The 19,750-nt window shown below is 40.7% G+C and overlaps 1 protein-coding gene across 4 annotated transcripts in view; it reads right to left on the bottom strand.

Moving 5' to 3' along the window:
• Positions 1 to 19,750, bottom strand: part of IMMP2L (inner mitochondrial membrane peptidase subunit 2) — a 1,728,396-nt gene that overhangs the window by 1,659,605 nt on the left and 49,041 nt on the right. The window contains exon 4 of one of the 4 annotated variants that reach the window (XM_073573293.1): positions 18,354 to 19,468. The exons of the other annotated variants lie outside the window; for them this stretch is intronic. Within the exon in view, the coding sequence (XP_073429394.1) occupies positions 19,465 to 19,468 (4 nt within the window). The 3' untranslated portion in view covers positions 18,354 to 19,464. Of the gene's footprint in view, positions 1 to 18,353; positions 19,469 to 19,750 lie in introns of those variants that run through there. 4 annotated transcript variants of the gene reach the window in all.

Raw genomic sequence — 19,750 nt, forward strand, 5'->3', positions numbered from 1 at the left:
GCCGGGGCCCCTCAGGGTCCAGTTAGGTGGGCGGGGCCCCTCAGGGTCTGATTTTGTGGCCGGGGCCCCTCAGGGTCCAATTTGGTGGGCGGGGCCCCTCAGGGTCCGATTTGGTGGGCGGAGCCGTCCAGGGTCCGATTTGGTGGGCTGGGCCACTCTGGGTCCGATTTAGTGGGCGGGGCCCCTCAGGGTCCGATTTGGTGGGCAGGGCCCCTCAGGGTCCGATTTGGTGGGCGGGGCCCCTCAGGGTCTGATTTGGTGGGCGGGGCCCCTCAGGGTCCCATTTGGAGGCCAGGGTGGCTGAGCCTCCGATTTGTAGGCCAGGGTCGATCAGCCTCCGATTTGGAGGCCGGGGTGGCTCAGCCTCCGATTTGGAGCCTGGGGTCACTCAGCTTTCGATTTGGCGCGCCGGCCCTTTAAGACTCATTTCGGTGCGCCGGCCCTTTAAGAATCACTTTGGCGCGTCGGCCTTTTAAGAGCCAGTTTGGCTCTCTGGGCTTCTAAATCCACTTTGGCACACATTCTCTCAGGGGCATGCGTCATGTGATTAAGCTAGATTTGCATTTGTGCTGTGGGTTTCGCTTTAAGAGCAGAAATTATCTGCCAGAAACTGTGTCCTGGAGAGGTCATGTGAAGTTCGTAGGCGTTGGCATAGTAACTGGGTCTGCCTGCGTATATCAATGAGCTTAACTGCCATTTGAATCGCCTCAGGGCATGTTTTCTCTGTGGCAACATTTTCCCATTGAAATGCATTGAAGAAAATGTTTTTTCAAATGCAAATTGCGCAAAAACTACAAATCCGATCGACACTAAAATTACTTAGCACATCTCTCGTGGACGCTGGCTTCGAAACGACACCTCAACGGAGTCTGTGCGTGTAGCGGTTTGGGCCACATTAATTGCGGAAAATCAACTGAATAATAATAATAAGAAGAAGAAGAAGTTAGCAGCGTTCGGATTTCATGATAGTGCTTTCTTCAAAGCACTATAATAATAATAATAAAATATGAGAAATCGGATTACAATATATTGCTTGAACCTAGAGGTTCAAGCACCATAACTACTTGTCATGACTGTTATGTCTTCTTTAGGGTATTGTTTGTCATTTTCATTTTTTTTCTTTAAAGTTCTTATTTTGTACCTCTATTTCTACTATCACTAGGTAACTAGAGTAGTCAACACACGTTGATGTTGTTACACAATGCTATGCCCTTCCAAGTTCTGACATCTTAGAAGTTGATATTAATGTTTGAATTGTGTGTTAATTATTTTCTATAGCATTGGAAAAACACAGTATCTGCTAGAACACAGGCTGAATCACTAAGGATTCAGAAAAAAGGAGAGACTACAAAAGAAGATTGACTATTGCTTGTCAGCTGTGTGTAAAGTCAAAAAATGCATGTCAAGAATGTGGAAAGTGACTTTCTTTGCTGATCGCACAATGTCCTACTTAGGCCTCTTTCACACATCCGTTTTGCGCCATCAGGCGAGATCCGTTTTTTTTTTGTAAAACCGGATCCGGCGAAATGCAATGCCGGATCCGGTTTTTCCCCATTGACTCGCATTAGCGCCGGATCGCGCCGGATGGCATTGCGGTTCGTCCGTTTTTTGCCAGATCCAGCTACTTGTCTCATTCCAGCGTCTGGAAAAAACGGCTACTGTAATGTTTTTTGTCTCCGGCGAAAAAGCCAGAAGCGCTGGATCCGACGCTTCCTGTTGTGAGTTCATTTTTCCCTTCACCATTGAGGTCTGATGAACTCCCTCCTCTAGTGAAGGAAGGTAGTGAGACTGATTACCAAACACCTGGGCAGCTAGATGATGACTGGGTGGCTGGAATTGAGGACTGGATATAAGGCTGCCGACGCCCTTCTTCCTGGCTGGTGATTTTCCTGCTGGATTCTTGGAGACCAGTCTGATTCCTGCATCTCAAAGCTAAGCTTTTCTCTCTGCTTTGTACTCTTCAGTTTTGTTTTTGTTTTGCCTTGTTTTTTGGGAGTTCTGCCATCCCCGGCCGGAGGTTAGCTGAATTCCATTTTTGTCTCTGATCTGTTGATATTTTGCTCTGTCTTCAGAATATACCTGAGTGCTGATATAGTCTTTTGAAGCCTAGCGACTTCAGGGCCTGTTTTTCCTATCAGTCGGTTGGCTCATTTTGATAGGGTTTTTGCTGATAGCAAACAGCAGCTTTCCTATCCTGTCCTATGTAGTTAGCTTGGGCCCCATCATTTGCTCAACCTATCTTTCTATCTGTGTTAGTGTTTTCATCTTGCTTCACCGTCATTATATGTTGGGGGCTGCCTATTGCTTTGGGGTCTGCTCTGGGGCAGTTTAGTTTTTCCTCTGTCTTTAGGCTATATAGTTCTCCGGCTGTGATCGAGGGGTCTAGGGCACCGTAGGAACCCCCCACGGCTACTGCTAGTTGTTGTGGATAGGTTCAGGGGTCTGCAATCCGATAGCTGGTATTTTGTTTTTTCCTCCTTCGGTGACTCATCATAACAGAATCACCAGCAAGGAAGAAGGGCGTCGGCAGCCTTATATCCAGTCCTCAATTCCAGCCACCCAGTCATCATCTAGCTGCCCAGGTGTTTGGTAATCAGTCTCACTACCTTCCTTCACTAGAAGAGGGAGTTCATCAGACCTCAATGGTGAAGGGAAAAATGAACTCACAACAGTAAACAAAACTGAAGAGTACAAAGCAGAGAGAAAAACTTAGCTTTGAGATGCAGGAATCAGACTGGTCTCCAAGAATCCAGCAGGAAAATCACCAGCCATGAAGAAGGGAGTCGGCAGCCTTATATCCAGTCCTCAATTCCACCCACCCAGTCATCATCTAGCTGCCCAGGTGTTTGGTAATCAGTCTCACTACCTTCCTTCACTAGAGGAGGGAGTTCATCAGACCTCAATGGTGAAGGGAAAAATGAACTAACAACAGCTTCCGGCTTTTTGCCACAATGAAAGTCTATGGGCGCCGGATCCAGAAAAAGACGGATCCAGCCACCGGATCCGTTTTTTTAAGTCTGCGCATGCTCAGATCCAATTGGAATCAGATATAACCTGCTAGACTGATCCGGCAGAAAAACGGATCCATTTCTACAGTTCTCCAAAATTTACGCCGGATCCGTTTTTTCTAAAAATAGCCGGATCCTGCCTGACGGCAAAAAACTGATGTGTGAAAGTAGCCTTAGGGCTGCAGTTCAGTGAACTGGTGGTCATGAACACTATTAATGTGGTTTACTCTTTGCTTTCAAATTCTTTTTTAAAAGATTAAAACTATCTAAAGATCAAGGATAACTTGCTGATCGCTTGATGAGTGCTTCAAAATCTGTAAAATGGGGAGCTGTAGCAAAATCCTGAAAATATGCTACGCCACTTCATTCTTTGTCTAAGAAAGTAGTGGAACTCTGCATGGATGAGGGATAAGCCTAGCATATTCCTTTTACTTATTATATGGAACATGATGTCCCTGCTTGGTTTACAGTGAACATATTATAAAATTGCTTCTTGTCTATATTACAATGCATATCTGCTGTTTCAGCTGAGTACCATTTCATTTTTTTTTATAAAACAATTAATATGTTATGTATCAATAGTCTGTTGTATATGGTAGTTCAATTCAGAAAAAAACATGAAGGGGAAGACTGGTGTGGGTCACAGCAGAAGGAACCCCACCAGCCATAAATTGATGGCACATCCTAGCAACATGCCAACACTTTCCGAGATGGAAACAGTCACCCTTTAAATATGTGTATGTTGGGTGGCAACAAAGTCCTTGCAACGCCCACATTAAATTAGCTTTCCATGTTTTTAAAATCACATGCTTGTTCTGAGACGGAAAAGAACAGTGATTCCAGTGACTGTCTGTAAAGCTCTTGTGCTGTATTCGTGATATCAACACTACAGCCATACCAGCAAAGATTGGGGATAGTGGTGGAGTGACAGCGCTCGAGAGACCGGGGAAAACAAGCCTGACTTTGATATTTTTAGACAGCTTAAAAAAAGTAAGCCTATAAAACCCTTCAAAGCAGAAAAATGCAATTAACATACAATTTGAACAGTTTTTTTTTCTTCGTTTATTCTACAAAATAGAAAGAAGTAGTATAAAAATTACCATACTATCTTTACAGACTACCTGGAAGAAAAATAATTTTGTCATGATCTCAGTGCGGGTTTGACTCGCACACGTGGGGTTAATGTCTGGAACCAGTGCTGATGACTGGCATTTCTGTGGTTAAAGGTTGTGATCCCGGTGCAGGCTTACCTGCACACCTGGGGCTATGATTGTGGCCTCTCCCTGGTTCTGGGGGAGGCTTCATATAGCCTCAGGACGCTCCCATCCCTGTCAGTTATACTTTCGCCCTTGGCATTGTGTGGTGACCCCTGAGTGTGTTAGTGCTGTGTTCTGGTTACTTGATTCTCTGTGCATGACTCGGTCTGTTCCCTGGATATCGCTTTGGATTCTGCCTGGTACCTCCTATGTCTGTTTGGTTTTGATCTCTGCTTGGCCCTGATTATCCGCTCTGTCTCCTCCCTGGTACTGTACTGATATCTTGTGTATGACCTTTTGCTTTGTCTGACCTCCCGTCTGTTTATCCCTCCTGTACCTCGCTGGTCTGTACTGTGCATGACTTCTGCTTTGCCATAATCTGAGTTCTCTGGCTTCTCTGACACTATTAACTTGAAGCACGCTTTGTCACCTCTGCTGCCCTGCTCCCCAGGTAACTCTTAGCACTGCTTCTGTACTCAGGACACGTGCACTGGCTCTATGAGCAAGTGTAGTGTGGTGTCTCTGACAAATTTACTCTGAATTGTGATCTTGGAAATGTTTAAGCTTCAGGAAACATTCCTCCAACTAATGCACCAGAATTCAATTTAACCAAAAAACAAAAATAGAAAAAAAAACCTGTCTTTTGTGAGTTGAACGATATCTACGCTAAGTTTGATATACATTGTGATTCATGTTAATGGCGAACCCAAACAGCAAAGTTCGGGGTCCGTACCGAACACCTACTGTTCAGGCATGGACTTTGCCAGGAAGTCCATTTTACTGTTTGGATTTGGCACCTAGAACACCGAGTGTTTCTCGCGCTGTCATCTGAGAAGAAATTTCTCACGGTGAACTCACCACTGCACCATGAGATTTTTGAGCTAGTGGTGACCTCACCGAGATCACTGTAGTTCAAGGGCTGAGAACGCAGCCTCAGTGACCTGCGGTAACCTCAATGACGTCACCACTAGTCACTGAGGCTTTGCTACCAACAGCTTATTCCTGAGTGGTTTTCAGCCCGGATGGTTGCATCTTAGCAACGTTCAGGTTGAAAATGGTTTATCCCCCAGACATGGATTATGGTGTGGGACAGAACGACAGACAGGTGAGGGATATGGTTGTTTTTTATTTCTATGATTTATACTGTAGGAACAAAAGAAGCGCAAATAGGGTCTTATCCGATGAATATAAAATATTCACTCACCCGCTGTAGGACAGATAAAACCTGTAGAATAAACGTTCAGCTGCTGCACGTCCAAGGGCCAAACCAGTGACCGCCAGTATATAAAACCTTATGGATCTTTTTTTATGGACTTCGTGCGCTGCTAAACAATAGACACAATTCCAGTTGAGATGAAAGATTACTGTTTTTATTCCCAACGCGTTTTGAAGTAATAATTGCTTCTTCCTCAGGGGATGACATACATGAAAAACTAGCGTTGTTGCCAGACTAAATACACTCCATATTTGAAATTTGGCGCCAATAGTCACATGCTTTTTACAAGTCAAAGTTCAAATGACATTTGAATCTATCACATGTTAAAACATAATCTTCAATTTCCATATAAAATAACACAATTTCTTTATTATGAACCCCACTTGCCATCGCCACAGGGTAAAGTGCCAGACATATAATAGATAAGCCTTTTCTGGGTGGCTGGGGGCTATTTTTAGGCTGGGGGGCAATATTCATAGCTCCTTACCAGCCTGAGAATACCAGCCCCATCTGTCTGATTTAGCTTGGCTGGTTGTCAAAAATGGGGGGGCAGGCCCACATCATTTTTTTTAAAATATTTATTTAAATCATTTTAAAAATCACGGTAGGGTCCCCTCTATTCTTGATAACCAACCTTGCTAAAGCTGACAGCTGAGTGTTGCAGCCCGCAGCTGTCAGTTTTGACTGGCTGGTCATTAAAAACAGATACAGTTCTATGTATGGGAGGAGGGATGAGCTAGAGACAGAGCTCCTCCCTCCTGCTTCTATCTAGATAGAATCTTATCAGTAGCTGCTGCCATCTCCTATCTCAGTAATGGTCTGTCTGCACTGAAAACAGATTGTACCCCAGAATTGAGAATTTTGATAATGAATGAACAATTCTGGCAGAGAAAGAAGCAGATTTCCTGGATAAGATATATTACAATGTTACTTATTTTCATATGTACTACTCATTTATGAAATACAAATTACAACAATGGTTACTCTATAAGAAAGGAATAGAAGATCAAAGAGGTCTCTTGTTATATGTAAAGGCTCCACGGCACTACTATGCAAGGAGGAAAAATTATTTTGGCATATCACCGCAAGGAACTATAAAGCTGCATTAGTTACCATGACTAGGCCCCTACAAAAGGAATAATATGACTGAGGCCACCTTCACACACCCAAATTGTTTTTATGAGGCAGCACACGGATGTATTCTAACATCAGTTCAAATCAAGCATCCAAGAATTGGATCTGTTAAACTCCGAGTATGTGCTATACTGATCCGATTTTGAGGATTAAAACAGTACACACACAATGAGTCCGAGTGCTCTTAGATAAAAAAAATCAGACAATACCCCAATACTTTTCACAGAAGTCTGTATGCCGCCTAATCACAGACCGTGATTCAAGGACCATTGAGGGATCTCCTGACCTCAATTTGATAGCCTCTTATATACCTATGGAGGCTTTAAAGTTCGGGTAAGGTGACCCATGGCCAGTGCATGAATCACGTTCCAGACTCGAACCATGGCGTATAGATGTGTGAATTCAGCATAACTCTTAGGGTATGTGCACACATTGCAGATTTGTCTGCTGAATTATCTGCATCTATTGGCAGAAAACGCAGGTAAAAATCCGAGTGTTTTTTTGCAGATTTTGTGCGTTTTTTTGTGTGGATTCATTGCGGATTGGCATGCGTTTTTAGCCATGAGGATCTCATTAATGGAATGGGTGTAAGAACGCATGCGGATACGCAAAAAGAATTGACATGTTGTGGAAAATAAACATAAACCGCTACGGATTCCGTGCGGAATTTTCCACAGCATGTGCACAGCTTTTTTTTTCCTATTAAATAACATTGGTTGGTCACACACTTGCGGATCTGCAGCAAATCCACTGCTGATCGGCAGCAAATCTGCAACGCTTGCACATACCATTATGGGGAAAAATAGTACTTTCCAAAAAATTGAATAGATCAGGAATGATTCACTGCTTTAAATAAGCAATAGGCATCAGGAAGGGGAGCATACACTTTTGCACAGCAATGTACAGTGCACATGATAAGCTATACATTGAACATTCACTCAAGAAAGAAAAACTATCCTCAGTCTCTGACGGAATAAAAGCAGATGTGCTGGCAGAAGAGCTACAAAAATACTGCAATGACACATTGTGACAAATACTCACCCTGCAGCAAAAACAGCTCTGACCAAATTGGAAACTATTGAGCTATAGCGATATCCCATTAAAAAAAACATTGTTGCCAAAAGGATTTAAGACAAAAGTAAAGCAGATAAGTCTCTGAGCACCAGGCACAATATTTTTCATAGCATATTTGCCAAAAAGAAATAAAAATAAGGATAACTTATTAATACTGTATATATTTGAGGCTATCTACACTTGGCTTTGACTACAGTAAAAACACTTACAGGACAAATGCACATTTTTCATGTACGGTATATTAGTTTTTAAAGGGAGTATGTCAGACCAAATTTACACTTCAAACTAACCACATAGCAATTAGGTAGTTGTCCGGTGGCTCTGGCTGACAGGATGATGTGGGATATTAGGGGTAGTAGTTGCAATAAAGTTATTTTTTTTCGCGCAATGGAGGGACGGATCTGAAAATTAAAAACTGTTTTTATTACTGCTCCATCCTACACATACCTATGTGTTTAGGTTAGTTTGAAGTGTAAATTTGGACTTACAAACTCCTTTCAAAGGAAACCTGTCAGCAGGATTTAGTACCACAAACCAGACACACCTTTGTTAGTTTGCTGTAATAAGCCAACAACTAAATGAAAAAATTCACCAAATAATAAATCATAAATGGATATTCATTATAAATTCAATGACCTACTCAAAAAATGAATACACCAAACGGAGTCCAAAACATTAAGACTCAAATAAATTTATTACATAATTACCAATAAGTATACAGAACCAGACATAGTAACATACCATAATTACAGCAAAATACATATAAAAAATGCATGTAAAATGGACAAAGTGAGCACTATAAATAAATAATCATACAAAAATGATGAGGATAATAATAATAATAGAGTGCATAATATATATGGGCTGAAAAAACAGCTCCTAATAAAGTGCATGAAAAATACACAAAAATAATATATAAATCCAAATCATATATACCAGTAATGTGTGGCTCAAAGTGTCCAGGCTCCCTCCAACGTACGTTTCGCCCACCGTGGCTTTTTCAAGGAGTGTAATACAAATGAGATAAGGGAAGTATATATATGTAACCCCAACCAATGAAAACCATAGTTCCTAGATTTAATATCAATAAACAAAGCCCATGTGCAAAATACATAGCAATTAGCACGAATGATAAATAACGTCCAAAAAGTGACATATTAATATATAGGTGATAAAAAGATGATTATTAATCTTACAAAAGGTATTGCGTCACCACTGTCATCCCGAAACCGGAAGCACATGGTGAAAATCAACAAATCAGAGAGGGATATCGGTATAATCATATGCGTTCCAACTTGGAACGCACGCTACCGCCATCATCACAAAAACCGGAAGGAAGGGAAGCATATAACATAGAACACTGGTCACTACCAATGTCCCCATAACCGGAAATGACGCGACCAGGGGCGGGTACTTAACTTCTTCCGGTTTTTGTGATGGCGGCGGTAGCGTGCGTTCCAAGTATGATAATCATCTTTTTATCACCTATATATTAATATGTCACTTTTTGGACGTTATTTATCATTCGTGCTAATTGCTATGTATTTTGCACATGGGCTTTGTTTATTGATATTAAATCTAGGAACTATAGTTTTCATTGGTTGGGGTTACATATATATACTTCCCTTATCTCATTTGTATTACACTCCTTGAAAAAGCCACGATGGGCGAAACGTACGTTGGAGGGAGCCTGGACACTTTGAGCCACACATTACTGGTATATATGATTTGGATTTATATATTATTTTTGTGTATTTTTTATGCACTTTATTAGGAGCTGTTTTTTCAGCCCATATATATTATGCACTCTATTATTATCATTATCCTCATCATTTTTGTATGATTATTTATTTATAGTGCTCACTTTGTCCATTTTACATGCATTTTTTATATGTATTTTGCTGTAATTATGGTATGTTACTATGTCTGGTTCTGTATACTTATTGGTAATTATGTAATAAATTTATTTGAGTCTTAATGTTTTGGACTCCGTTTGGTGTATTCATTTTTTGAGTAGTTTGCTGCAATGTAGAATCAATCCATACTTTTGTTTTTGTCAGGCTATGTGCCCACGTAGCGATTTTTAAGCGTTTTTGCCGCGATTTTCGGCGCGAAAACGCTTAAAAATCGTGTACAGAACGCCCCCCATGCATTCCTATGGTATTCCGCACATGCTGTACTAATGCTGCGCTTTTTTCCGCGGCGGAATCGCATCGCGGAAAAAATCGCAGCATGCTCATTCTTTTGTGCGGAATCGCAAAGAATTGCCGCGATTCCGCACCCATAGGAATGCATGAGAATCGCTTTCTTCCCGCATGTGGCTATGCCCACCATGCGGGAAGTTAAGCGTCTCATGTGCGGTTGGTACCCACGGTGTGGAGGAGAGGAGACTGTCCTCCAGGCTCTGGATACCATACACCTGTAAAAAAAAGAATAAAAAATAAAAAATCGGGGTATATTTACCTTCCGGTGTCCCACGCTGCATTCCCGGCCTAGCGTTCCCAGTAATGCCTTGCGGCAAGGCCTGTAATGACGTGGTCTCGCGAGATCGCTATAGCAACGAGAGACTACGTTATCACAGGTCTCGCAAGGCATTACTGGGAACGCTGAGGCCCGGGAATGCAGCGCGGGACGCCGGAAGGTAAATATACCCCGATTTTTTTATTTTTTTTAGCATTTTAACATCCTATCTTTTACTATTGATGCCGCATAGGCAGCCTCAATAGTAAAAACCTGGTCACACTTGTCAAACGCTATGTTTGACGAATGTGACCAACCTGTCAATCACTTTCCAAGCAATGCTTCAAATCGCTTGGAAAGTGCTTGAATATCGCACACGAAAATCACTGCAAAATCCCGATCATAATCGTGGTAAAATCGCGGTGAAATCGCGCTGAAAAAAACGCGCGATTTCTGGGAAGGAGTCCGGTTTTTAGTGAGCGTTTTAAAACGCTACGTGGGCCCACAGCCTCAAGGAAGGAGAAATTCAGCGAGGAGATTTGTAAATATTTTTAAAACTTAGCTTTTAATTAAACCACATAAAAAGCTCCATCAAGAAACAGTAGACTATTAGACAGTACAAAAAGGAGGTCACAGACCTAAGTGTTTCGACAGAGTGTCTTACTCATGGTCTGTTTGCTGTCTGACATACAGTAATTTTATGCTAGTAAAGATCAAATGGTGGGCGTGAACTCTGAACTGAGAAACAGGATTGGCAGCTGCTGGGTGTGCAGCCATCGGTCGGGGCAGATAGAAGACTGGGAAACAGTATTGTTTGCAATGTGGGAGCTCGTTAAGCTACAAATCTGATCTGTCCCTCCGTTAGGATCTCACTCAAACACACATCAGAATTTAACAGCGAAAATTGTGTCATGGCGTGGTCACACCCACCATTTGATCTTTACTAACATAAAATGCCTGTATGCCAGTCCGCAAGCGACCATGATTAAGACACTCCGTCAAAACACGTAGATCTGTGACTTCCTTTTTGTACTTAGAATCTAGAAATATGATACATGGCTACATAACAGGGGTAGTAAATAATAAGGTAATGAATTGTCAAAACATAATTAAGCTAAAACACCATGTGTGTATATTAAAAATTACATAATACATAAAGGTTCAAGCAAATTGCAAATATATTTACAGAAATGTTATTAAAGTGACCACAGAAAAAATATACAGTTATAAAAAACGATAAATAAATAAATTTCCAATGGCTAGAAGTAAAAGTGCATATCTGTGAACAAAGATGTGGGAAAAGGAGCCACATAAGGAGAAACACGTATGAATGTCTGCAAAGTGCGTAACAGCCTAGGATGAATGACAAAGGCTGACCAAAGTAAAGAGATGAATGCAAACAGATGGTAAGTAATTGTTACAGAGTATCCTGACCCACAAGTATTGTACCTGCCCGACGCGCGTGTCGCTGATGGCTTTTTGTACTGTCTACTAGTCTACCGGTTCTTAACAGAGCTTTTTATATGGCTTAATTAAAAGATAAGCTTTAAAAACATTTACAAGTTTCCTCGCTGAATTCCTCCTTTGTTTTTGATGTCCATGCCCCAGATGCCCTGGCTTCATTTGTGCAAGGAACTCCATGCTCCACACCCTTTCATGGAAGCTGAGGAACCTTAGTGTTTTTTCATTTTTGTTTTTGTAATCCTTCTTTGCATTCCAAACTAATCCTCTATTCTATTTTTATGCTAATGAGATGCAAGTGCAGGTGGCTTGGCCCAACACTTACTGCTCTCTGTCCTCTTTCCAATTTTTCCTTCCCGCAGCTGTCCTTTGCTTTCTGATTGATAGGTCACTCTAATCTTATAAATGTCTTACACTTATAGGTGGCCTGCTTGTCCCCACCAGAAATCTTGCATGGTTGTTGTCACTCCCCAAGCTGGTTGCATTCTGCGACAGCTAATGAACAGTTCCATAGTCCTGATCTCAATGAGTCTTCTAAATTTTAGTGAGCATGCACCACAACTGGGAATGACATCACCAGAGCAAGATTTCTAGCGGGGATGCAGGTTACTCGGACAATAATAACTAGTCAATCAGGGAGCGAAGGACAGCAGCGGGTGAAGAAAATTAGAAAGAGGATGGAGAGCTGTAGGTGCAGGGTCAAACCTCCTTGCGGTGCATTAACATAACGTTTGAATAGAAAATTACTTTGGAATGCAAAAAAGGATTACAAAAACAAAGATATGGATTGATTCTGGATTACAGAATTCAAGGAGAGAAGTACAGAAAGGACAATATTGTAGGTGTTTTTAACTATATGCCACTTGGTCAAACTGAAGATATGGATGAACTCTTTTTACATCAGATGTCTCTGTTCTCAAAAAAGTATGACAAAGTGGATCATGGGAGATTAACTACACAGATATTTGTTGGGAATCTCTCAGGCAATAGTACTGGGTTCAGAACATTCTTATCTTCTCTTGCTGACAACTTTATGTTTCAAAATATAGAAAACAAGAGGATCTGCAATCTTGGACTTAATTCTTACCAACAAAAAGGACATGGTTGAGAAAGTAAAGGTGGCTGGGAATTTAGGAGGCAGAGATCATGCTATCCTCAAATTTTTTATTACAAGAGGAGGAAGACCAGCGAGGACTCAGACTTTAAGGTTGGACTTAAGAAAGGCAGATTTTAATTGATTCAGAAAGAGGGTAGGAAAGGTCCAATGGTTATATGTTCTAAAATACAGAAATCTCCAAAATTGATGTGAGATTTTGCTAAATGAAATTCTCACCGCACAATCGGCAACAATCCTGAAAATGAAGAATTGGAAGCATTTAAAGAGACCAGAGTGGATGAACACAGAACTTAATCACTTGTTAAAAGGAAAAAAGAAATGTATATCAAATAGAAAGGGGGGGTGTCATATCTAAAGAAGAATATAATACTGTTTGCAGGGAATGCAGGGCAAGAGTTAGAAGAGTTTAGCCAGTAATGAAGTAAGGCTTGCAAGGGAGACCAAAAGTAGCAAAAAAGTAAGTTGAGGGTATGTCAAAATCAAAAGAAAAGCCAAAAGATGCTACAGGATTTTTACAGGATTAAAAGGAGGTAGTGGTCAAAAATTTTGTTGAGAAGGCCGAACTTTTAAATTCCTATTTTGCATGTGTTCACTAAGGAAACAAATGCAACATTAACTGATCTTCACAGTGCCATCGAAAGAATAAAAGAAACCACACTATCCATAAACAGAGATATAGTGAGGAAACACTTAGCTAATTTCAATGAAAGAGTTAGCAGCGGAAATTGCAAACCCACCAGCCAGAATCTTTGAAAATCCAGGAAAACAGAAGTGTCAGGGACATTTGCCCTTGCCCAATCTTCTATCTTCACAAAAGGAAATAAGACAGAGCCAGGAAATTACAGGCCAGTGAGCCTTACGTCTATACCAGGAAAATTGTTTGAACAAATTATTGAACAGCATGTAAGTAAGTACTAGGATAAGGGTACCGTTACACTAAGCGATGCACCAGCGATCCCGACAACTATATGGATCGCTGATGCATCGCTAAGTGGTCGCTAGTGAGCTGCCACACAGGCAGATCTCACCAGCGGCATAGCAGCGGTCGGGGGTCACTACTTACCTGGCAGACGCGGCGATCCTGACGTCCTCTGCCCGCGTCCACGAGTCGCTCGTCGGCGCCACAGGAAGCGCCCGATGAGAAATGGTCCAGGACGTTCTCGCGCAATCAGCGACATACAGCGGGGGAGCCGGTCGGAGGTAAGTATCACATGTAGCGATAGCGCTAGCAATATCGCTGCTGCGTCACAAAACCAGTGACGTTACAGCGATATCGCTAGCGATATCGCTATGTGTAACGGGCCCTTAAGAATACAGTAATTAACCAAAGCCAGCATGGGTTTGCAGTAAACAAGTCATGCTAGACTAATCTAATTTCCTTCTATGATGGAATCATTGACTGGGTGGATCAGGGAAATGCGGTATAGTATATCTCGACTTCAGCAAAACATTTGATAAAGTATATTATACCATTCTTATTGAAAAAATGACCAAGTATGGGATTGACAAGGCTACGGTTAGGTGGATTCATAACTGGCTCAGTGATCATACTCAGTGAGTGGTAATAAATTGATAGACATCCAATTGGAAAAGTGATTCAAGTGGTACCACAAGGCTCTGTCCTGGCCCCAGTATTGTTCAACATTTTTATAAATGCTCTAGATAAGGGAACTGATGGCAAATTGATCAAATTTGCAGATGATGCAAAGCTAGGAGGGATAGCTAACACGAGATCAGGCAAAGAAAGGATTCAGAAGGAACTAGATAAGCTTGAACAATGGGCAATGACTAATAGAATAGTATTTAGCAGGGAGAAATGCAAGTTTCTACATCTGGGCAAGAAAAACAAAAATTACATCTATAGAATGTGAGGAATAGAACTAAGCAACAGCACACGTGAAAAAGACTTGGGTATACTAATAGATCACAGACTGCACAAGTCAACAGTGTGATGCAGAAACAAAAAAACGAGAAACACAGTTCTAGGTATGTATTAAGAGAAGCATAGAGTCTAGAACATTTGATGTAATTATTCCCCTCTGCTCCTCCTTGGTCAGGCCTCATCTGGAATACTGAGTCCAATGCTGGGCACCACATTTTAAAAAACACATTGAAAAACTGGAGCAAGATCAGAAAAGAGCTACCAGGACAGTGAGCAGACTGCAGAGTATGTCCTACGAGGTACGGTTAAAGGATCTGGGAATGTTTAGCTTGCAAAAAAGAGGAGAGGTTAAGAGGAGACTTAATAGCTGTCTACAAATATCTGAAGAGATGTCACAGTGTGAAGGGATCAACCTTATTCTCATTTGCACATGGAAAGACATGAAGCAATGGAATTAAACTGAAAGGGAGAACATACAGATTAAATATTAAAAAAAAGTTTTGACAGTGAGGGTGATCAATGAGTAGAACAGGTTGCCACAAGAGGTGGTGAGTTCTCCTTTAATGGAAGTCTTCGAACAGAGGCTGAACAGATATCTTTCTGAGATAATTTAGTGAATCATGCATTGAGCAGGGGGTTAGACACGATGACCCTTGAGGTCCCTTCCAACCCTAACATTCTATGATTCTACAGTGACCTAACATAAATGTGCTTTGTTTCTGGTAGTAAAATCTGCTGACAGGTTCCCTTTAAGAGTTTAGGCATTTACCCTACTTGATTAAAACATGCACTAACAGCACCAAATTGCTGTGAAGCAAGGCATGATACATTTTTAAGCAGGTCACAGTGTCATAGGTGAAATCAAAGTTTTTCTGAAACAGAAATCCCTAGCTATCAATTACAAAGACTAGAATATTTTACAGTTCTTCACAGTTCCTTACAGCCATCATGCCAGTGGTCTCTTTTAAAAGGTCTTTGTGACATTTCAGAATATATACATTATGAAAGTGGATTTTCTCTTAAATGGAAACTCTCAAACTGCAAGTACTGAAATATTTGCCAAGATTCAGGGAACCGATAAACCCAGAACGCTTATATAAATGCCTAATTTTGGGGTAATATGTATTCTGTGATGCTCACCACAAAAATCTATTTGGCTTTTTGAGTGATTTAAATAGCTGTCCTGTGAAACCATTTAAGTTAAATACATATGTTAATTTTCCACAGGAATATATTTAGGTCAGTTTATATAGGATGACATACAGGTGCTTCTCACAAAATTAGAATATCATCAAAAAGTTTATTTCAGTTCTTCAATACAAAAAGTGAATCTCATATTATAAAGAGTCATTACAGAGTGATCTATTTCAAGTGTTTATTTCTGTTAGGGTGTGTGCAGACGCTGCGGAATCCGCTGCGGATTAATCCGCACGGATTTTGTAAAAACCGCAGATAAACCGCAGGTAAAAAGACCTGCGGATTATCTGCGGTTTAGCCAGCGGTTTGGTCCTGCGGATTCACCATCTCCACAATGGTGGAGATAAGAACCCGCTGCGGATTCCGCAGAAAGAATTGACATGTCAATTCTTTCTGCGGTTTCAAAACCGCAGCAAATCCGCGCGGATTTTTCCGCACCATCTACACACGGGTTTTTTTTTACCATTCATTTGAATGGTACTGTACACCGCAGCTAAAACTGCTGCGGGTCCGCAGCGGCCAAAACCGCTGCGGAACCGCAGCGGAATCCGCAGCGTGTGCACATACCCTTAATGTTGATGATTATGGCTTACAGACAATGAAAACTCAAAAGTCATTATCTCAGTTAATTAGAATACTATCCGAAATGTATGTTCAAAAAATGCACTCAATACTTGGGGTTCCTTTTGCATCAATTACTTCATCAATGCAACGTGGCATAGAGGCGATCAGCCTGTGGCACTGCTGATGTGTTATGGAAGCCCAGGTTGCTTTGATAGCATTCTTCAGATCATCTGCATTGTTGAGTTTGGTGTCTCTCTTCTTCCTCTTGACAATACGACATAGATTCTCTATGGGGTTAAGGTCAGGCGAATTTGCTGGCCAATCAAGCACAGTGATACTGTTGCTTGTAAACCAGGCATTGGTACTTTTGGTAGTGTGGAAATGAAATTTCTATCACCAAAAAGCTTGTAGACAGAGGGAAGCATGAAATGCACTAAAATTTACTGGTACACAGTGCTGACTTTGGTCTTGATAAAACACAGTGGACCTACATCAGCAGATGACATGGCTCCCCAAACCATCACTGATTGTGGAAACTTCAGACTAGACCTCAAGCAACTAGGATTGTGTGTCTCTCCACTCTTCCTCCAGACTCTGCGAGCTTGATTTCCAAATGAAATGCAAAATTTACTTTCATCTGAAAACAACACCTTGGACCACTGAGCAACAGTCCAGTTCTTTTTCTCCTTGGCCCAGGTAAAACGCTTCTGGCGTTGTCTATTGGTCATGAATGGCTTGACACAAGGAATGTGTCTCTTGTAGCCCATGTCCTGGATACATCTGTGTGTGGTGGCTCTTGAAGCAATGGCTCAAGCATCAGTCCACTCCTTGTGAATCTCCTCCAAATTTTTGAATAGCCTTTCCTTAACAATCTTTTCAAGGCTGCAGTTATCCTTGTTGCTTTTGCATCTTTTTCTACCACACTTTTTCCTTCCACTCAACCTTCTAGTAATATGCTTGGATTCAGCACTCTGTGAACTGTGAGCTTCTTTAGCAATGACCTTTTGAGGCTTACCCTCCTTGTGGAGTGTGTCACTGACTGCCTTCTGGACATAAGTCAAGCAGTCTTCCCCATGATTGTGGAGCCTATTGAAACAGACAAAGGGACCATTTTAAACGCTTAAGAAGCCTTTGAAGGTGTTTTTTTGTTAATTATTCTAATTTACTGAGATAATGACTTTTGAGTTTCCATTGGCTGTAAGCCATAATCATCAACATTAACAGAAATTAACACATGAAATAGATCACGCTGTTTGTAATGACTCTATATAATATACGAGTTTCACTTTTTGTATAGAAGAACTGAAATAAATTAACCTTTTGATGATAATCTAATTTTGTGAGAAGCACCTGTATTTATTTTTATAAATGAAGCATACTACTTTTCTACCCAGTTACAAGGCAGCATGTTGGTTCAGTAGTCTGTATGTCCTCAAGTGTGTTTACTTGGGTTTCCTCCCACACTCCATAGACATATGTGATAGGGAATTTAGATTATGAACCCCAGTGGGGACAACAAAGAAAATGTAAAGAGCTGCGGAATATGTTGGAGCTATATAAGCAATGCATAATATAAAAATGACTGAGTTCCTGTACTGGAGTAAACAGAATGGATTACAGACAATACTTACATTCCCATTACAAATCACAAGAGCCCTGCTGTTATACAGAAGATAAAATCTATTTGGGGATTTAAATCAGGACCCCTTTAAACACCACAACACTTTGCCAAGGGGAATGGTCTCACCCAGATGTCAATTTATTAATACGACTCCATGATGAATAAGGACACAACACAAAGCAGGCTTTCAGGAACACAAATTATGAGCAATGTGCTGAATACATGTGCTATACTAAATCCGACATGCCCGATATATATATCAGGGTGGTCCAAAAGTAGGTGGACAGAAAATAATATTTATTTTGATTTATATATAAAATTATATTTACTGAGACAAGCATAACATTGACAATTAAATTTTATTCTGAACAATAATACAAAAGCCTTTAAATTTTATCAACGCAGGTGCTAAAACTGTTTTCCATCACAATTTGCACAGCTTTGAAGTCTGCCTCTTATGCGTCGACAAACATTATTGCACAAGTCTCTTTGGGTACTAATTTCTTGAAATGCATTTCTTATGTAATTTTTCAAATCACTGACACTTTTTGGTTTTCGACTATAAACTTTGTACTCAAACTCCCTAAAAGAAAAAAATCCATTGGGGTCAAGTCTGGTGAAGGTGTCAGCCAATCAAGTGGGCCTCTTTGGCCAATCCATTTATTAGGAAATGTTTCATCAAGATACTCGCGGACTATTCTTGAATAATGTGGAGGGGCCCCATCTTGTTGGAAATAAAGGTCATTTGAATTAGACTTTTGTTGTAACTGGGGAACAACTTGATTCATTAGAATTTTGAGATACTTATCTCCTGTGACTGTTCCATCAAAAAAAAATGGTCCAAAAACACCAAAACTTGAAATGCCATCCTAAACATTGACACCAGGCTCATTTCTCGTTGTTGCTTTAATGTTAAATGCATATTCTCATTATACCAGTAAATACAATTACGTCTGTTAATATGGCCAGATAATGTGAAAGAAGCTTCATCACTCCACATAATGTTATCTAAAATTACTGGATTTTCTTCAGTTTCGTTAAGCATAATCTCACTATGTTGCAGCCGCCTGTCTGGATCATCCTCCAATAAACCATGAATTAGACGTGGACAATAAGCTTTCCACCCAATAGATTTCAGGATTTGCATGATGGAAGCTCGTGAAATTCCCAATTCGAAAGAGACTCTTCTGGTGGACTTTTTTGGACTCTGAACAAATGTTTCAGCAACAAGTTGTTTATTATTTTCTGTACAGGCTGTTTTGGGTGGACCAGTTTTTGGAGCATTAAGGATTGAGCCAGTGGCATCGAATTTGTCATGAATGCGATAAATGGTTTGTCTCTTTGGGGCTTGAGTACCAAATGTTTCAACCCAATTTGCTCTAAATGTTTCAGCATTTTGAGATTTCCAATACTCTTTTAAAATCCATTTTCTTTGATCTGTATTTAAATTATTTGCCATTATGGGTTATCTGAATTATCTGAAAAGAAAACAGATTTGGGGGAGATTTATCTGTGAAAACTGGATCTGTGAAACTGACTCAGTTGCCCTTAGCAACCAATCAGATTCCACCTTTCATTTTCCAAAGAGTCTGTGAAGAATGAAAAGTGGAATCTGATTGGTTGCTAAGGGCAACTGAGTCAGGTTTCACTTTACACCATGTTTGATAAATCTCCCCCTTCAGAACCCTATTACACATACTGTCCATCTACTTTTGGACCATCCTGTATACATACATATATATATATATATATATATATAT

Source organism: Dendrobates tinctorius, unplaced genomic scaffold (genome assembly GCF_039654945.1).
Source record: "Dendrobates tinctorius isolate UK_male_01 unplaced genomic scaffold, ASM3965494v1 ptg000035l, whole genome shotgun sequence".
NCBI lineage: Eukaryota > Metazoa > Chordata > Amphibia > Anura > Dendrobatidae > Dendrobates > Dendrobates tinctorius.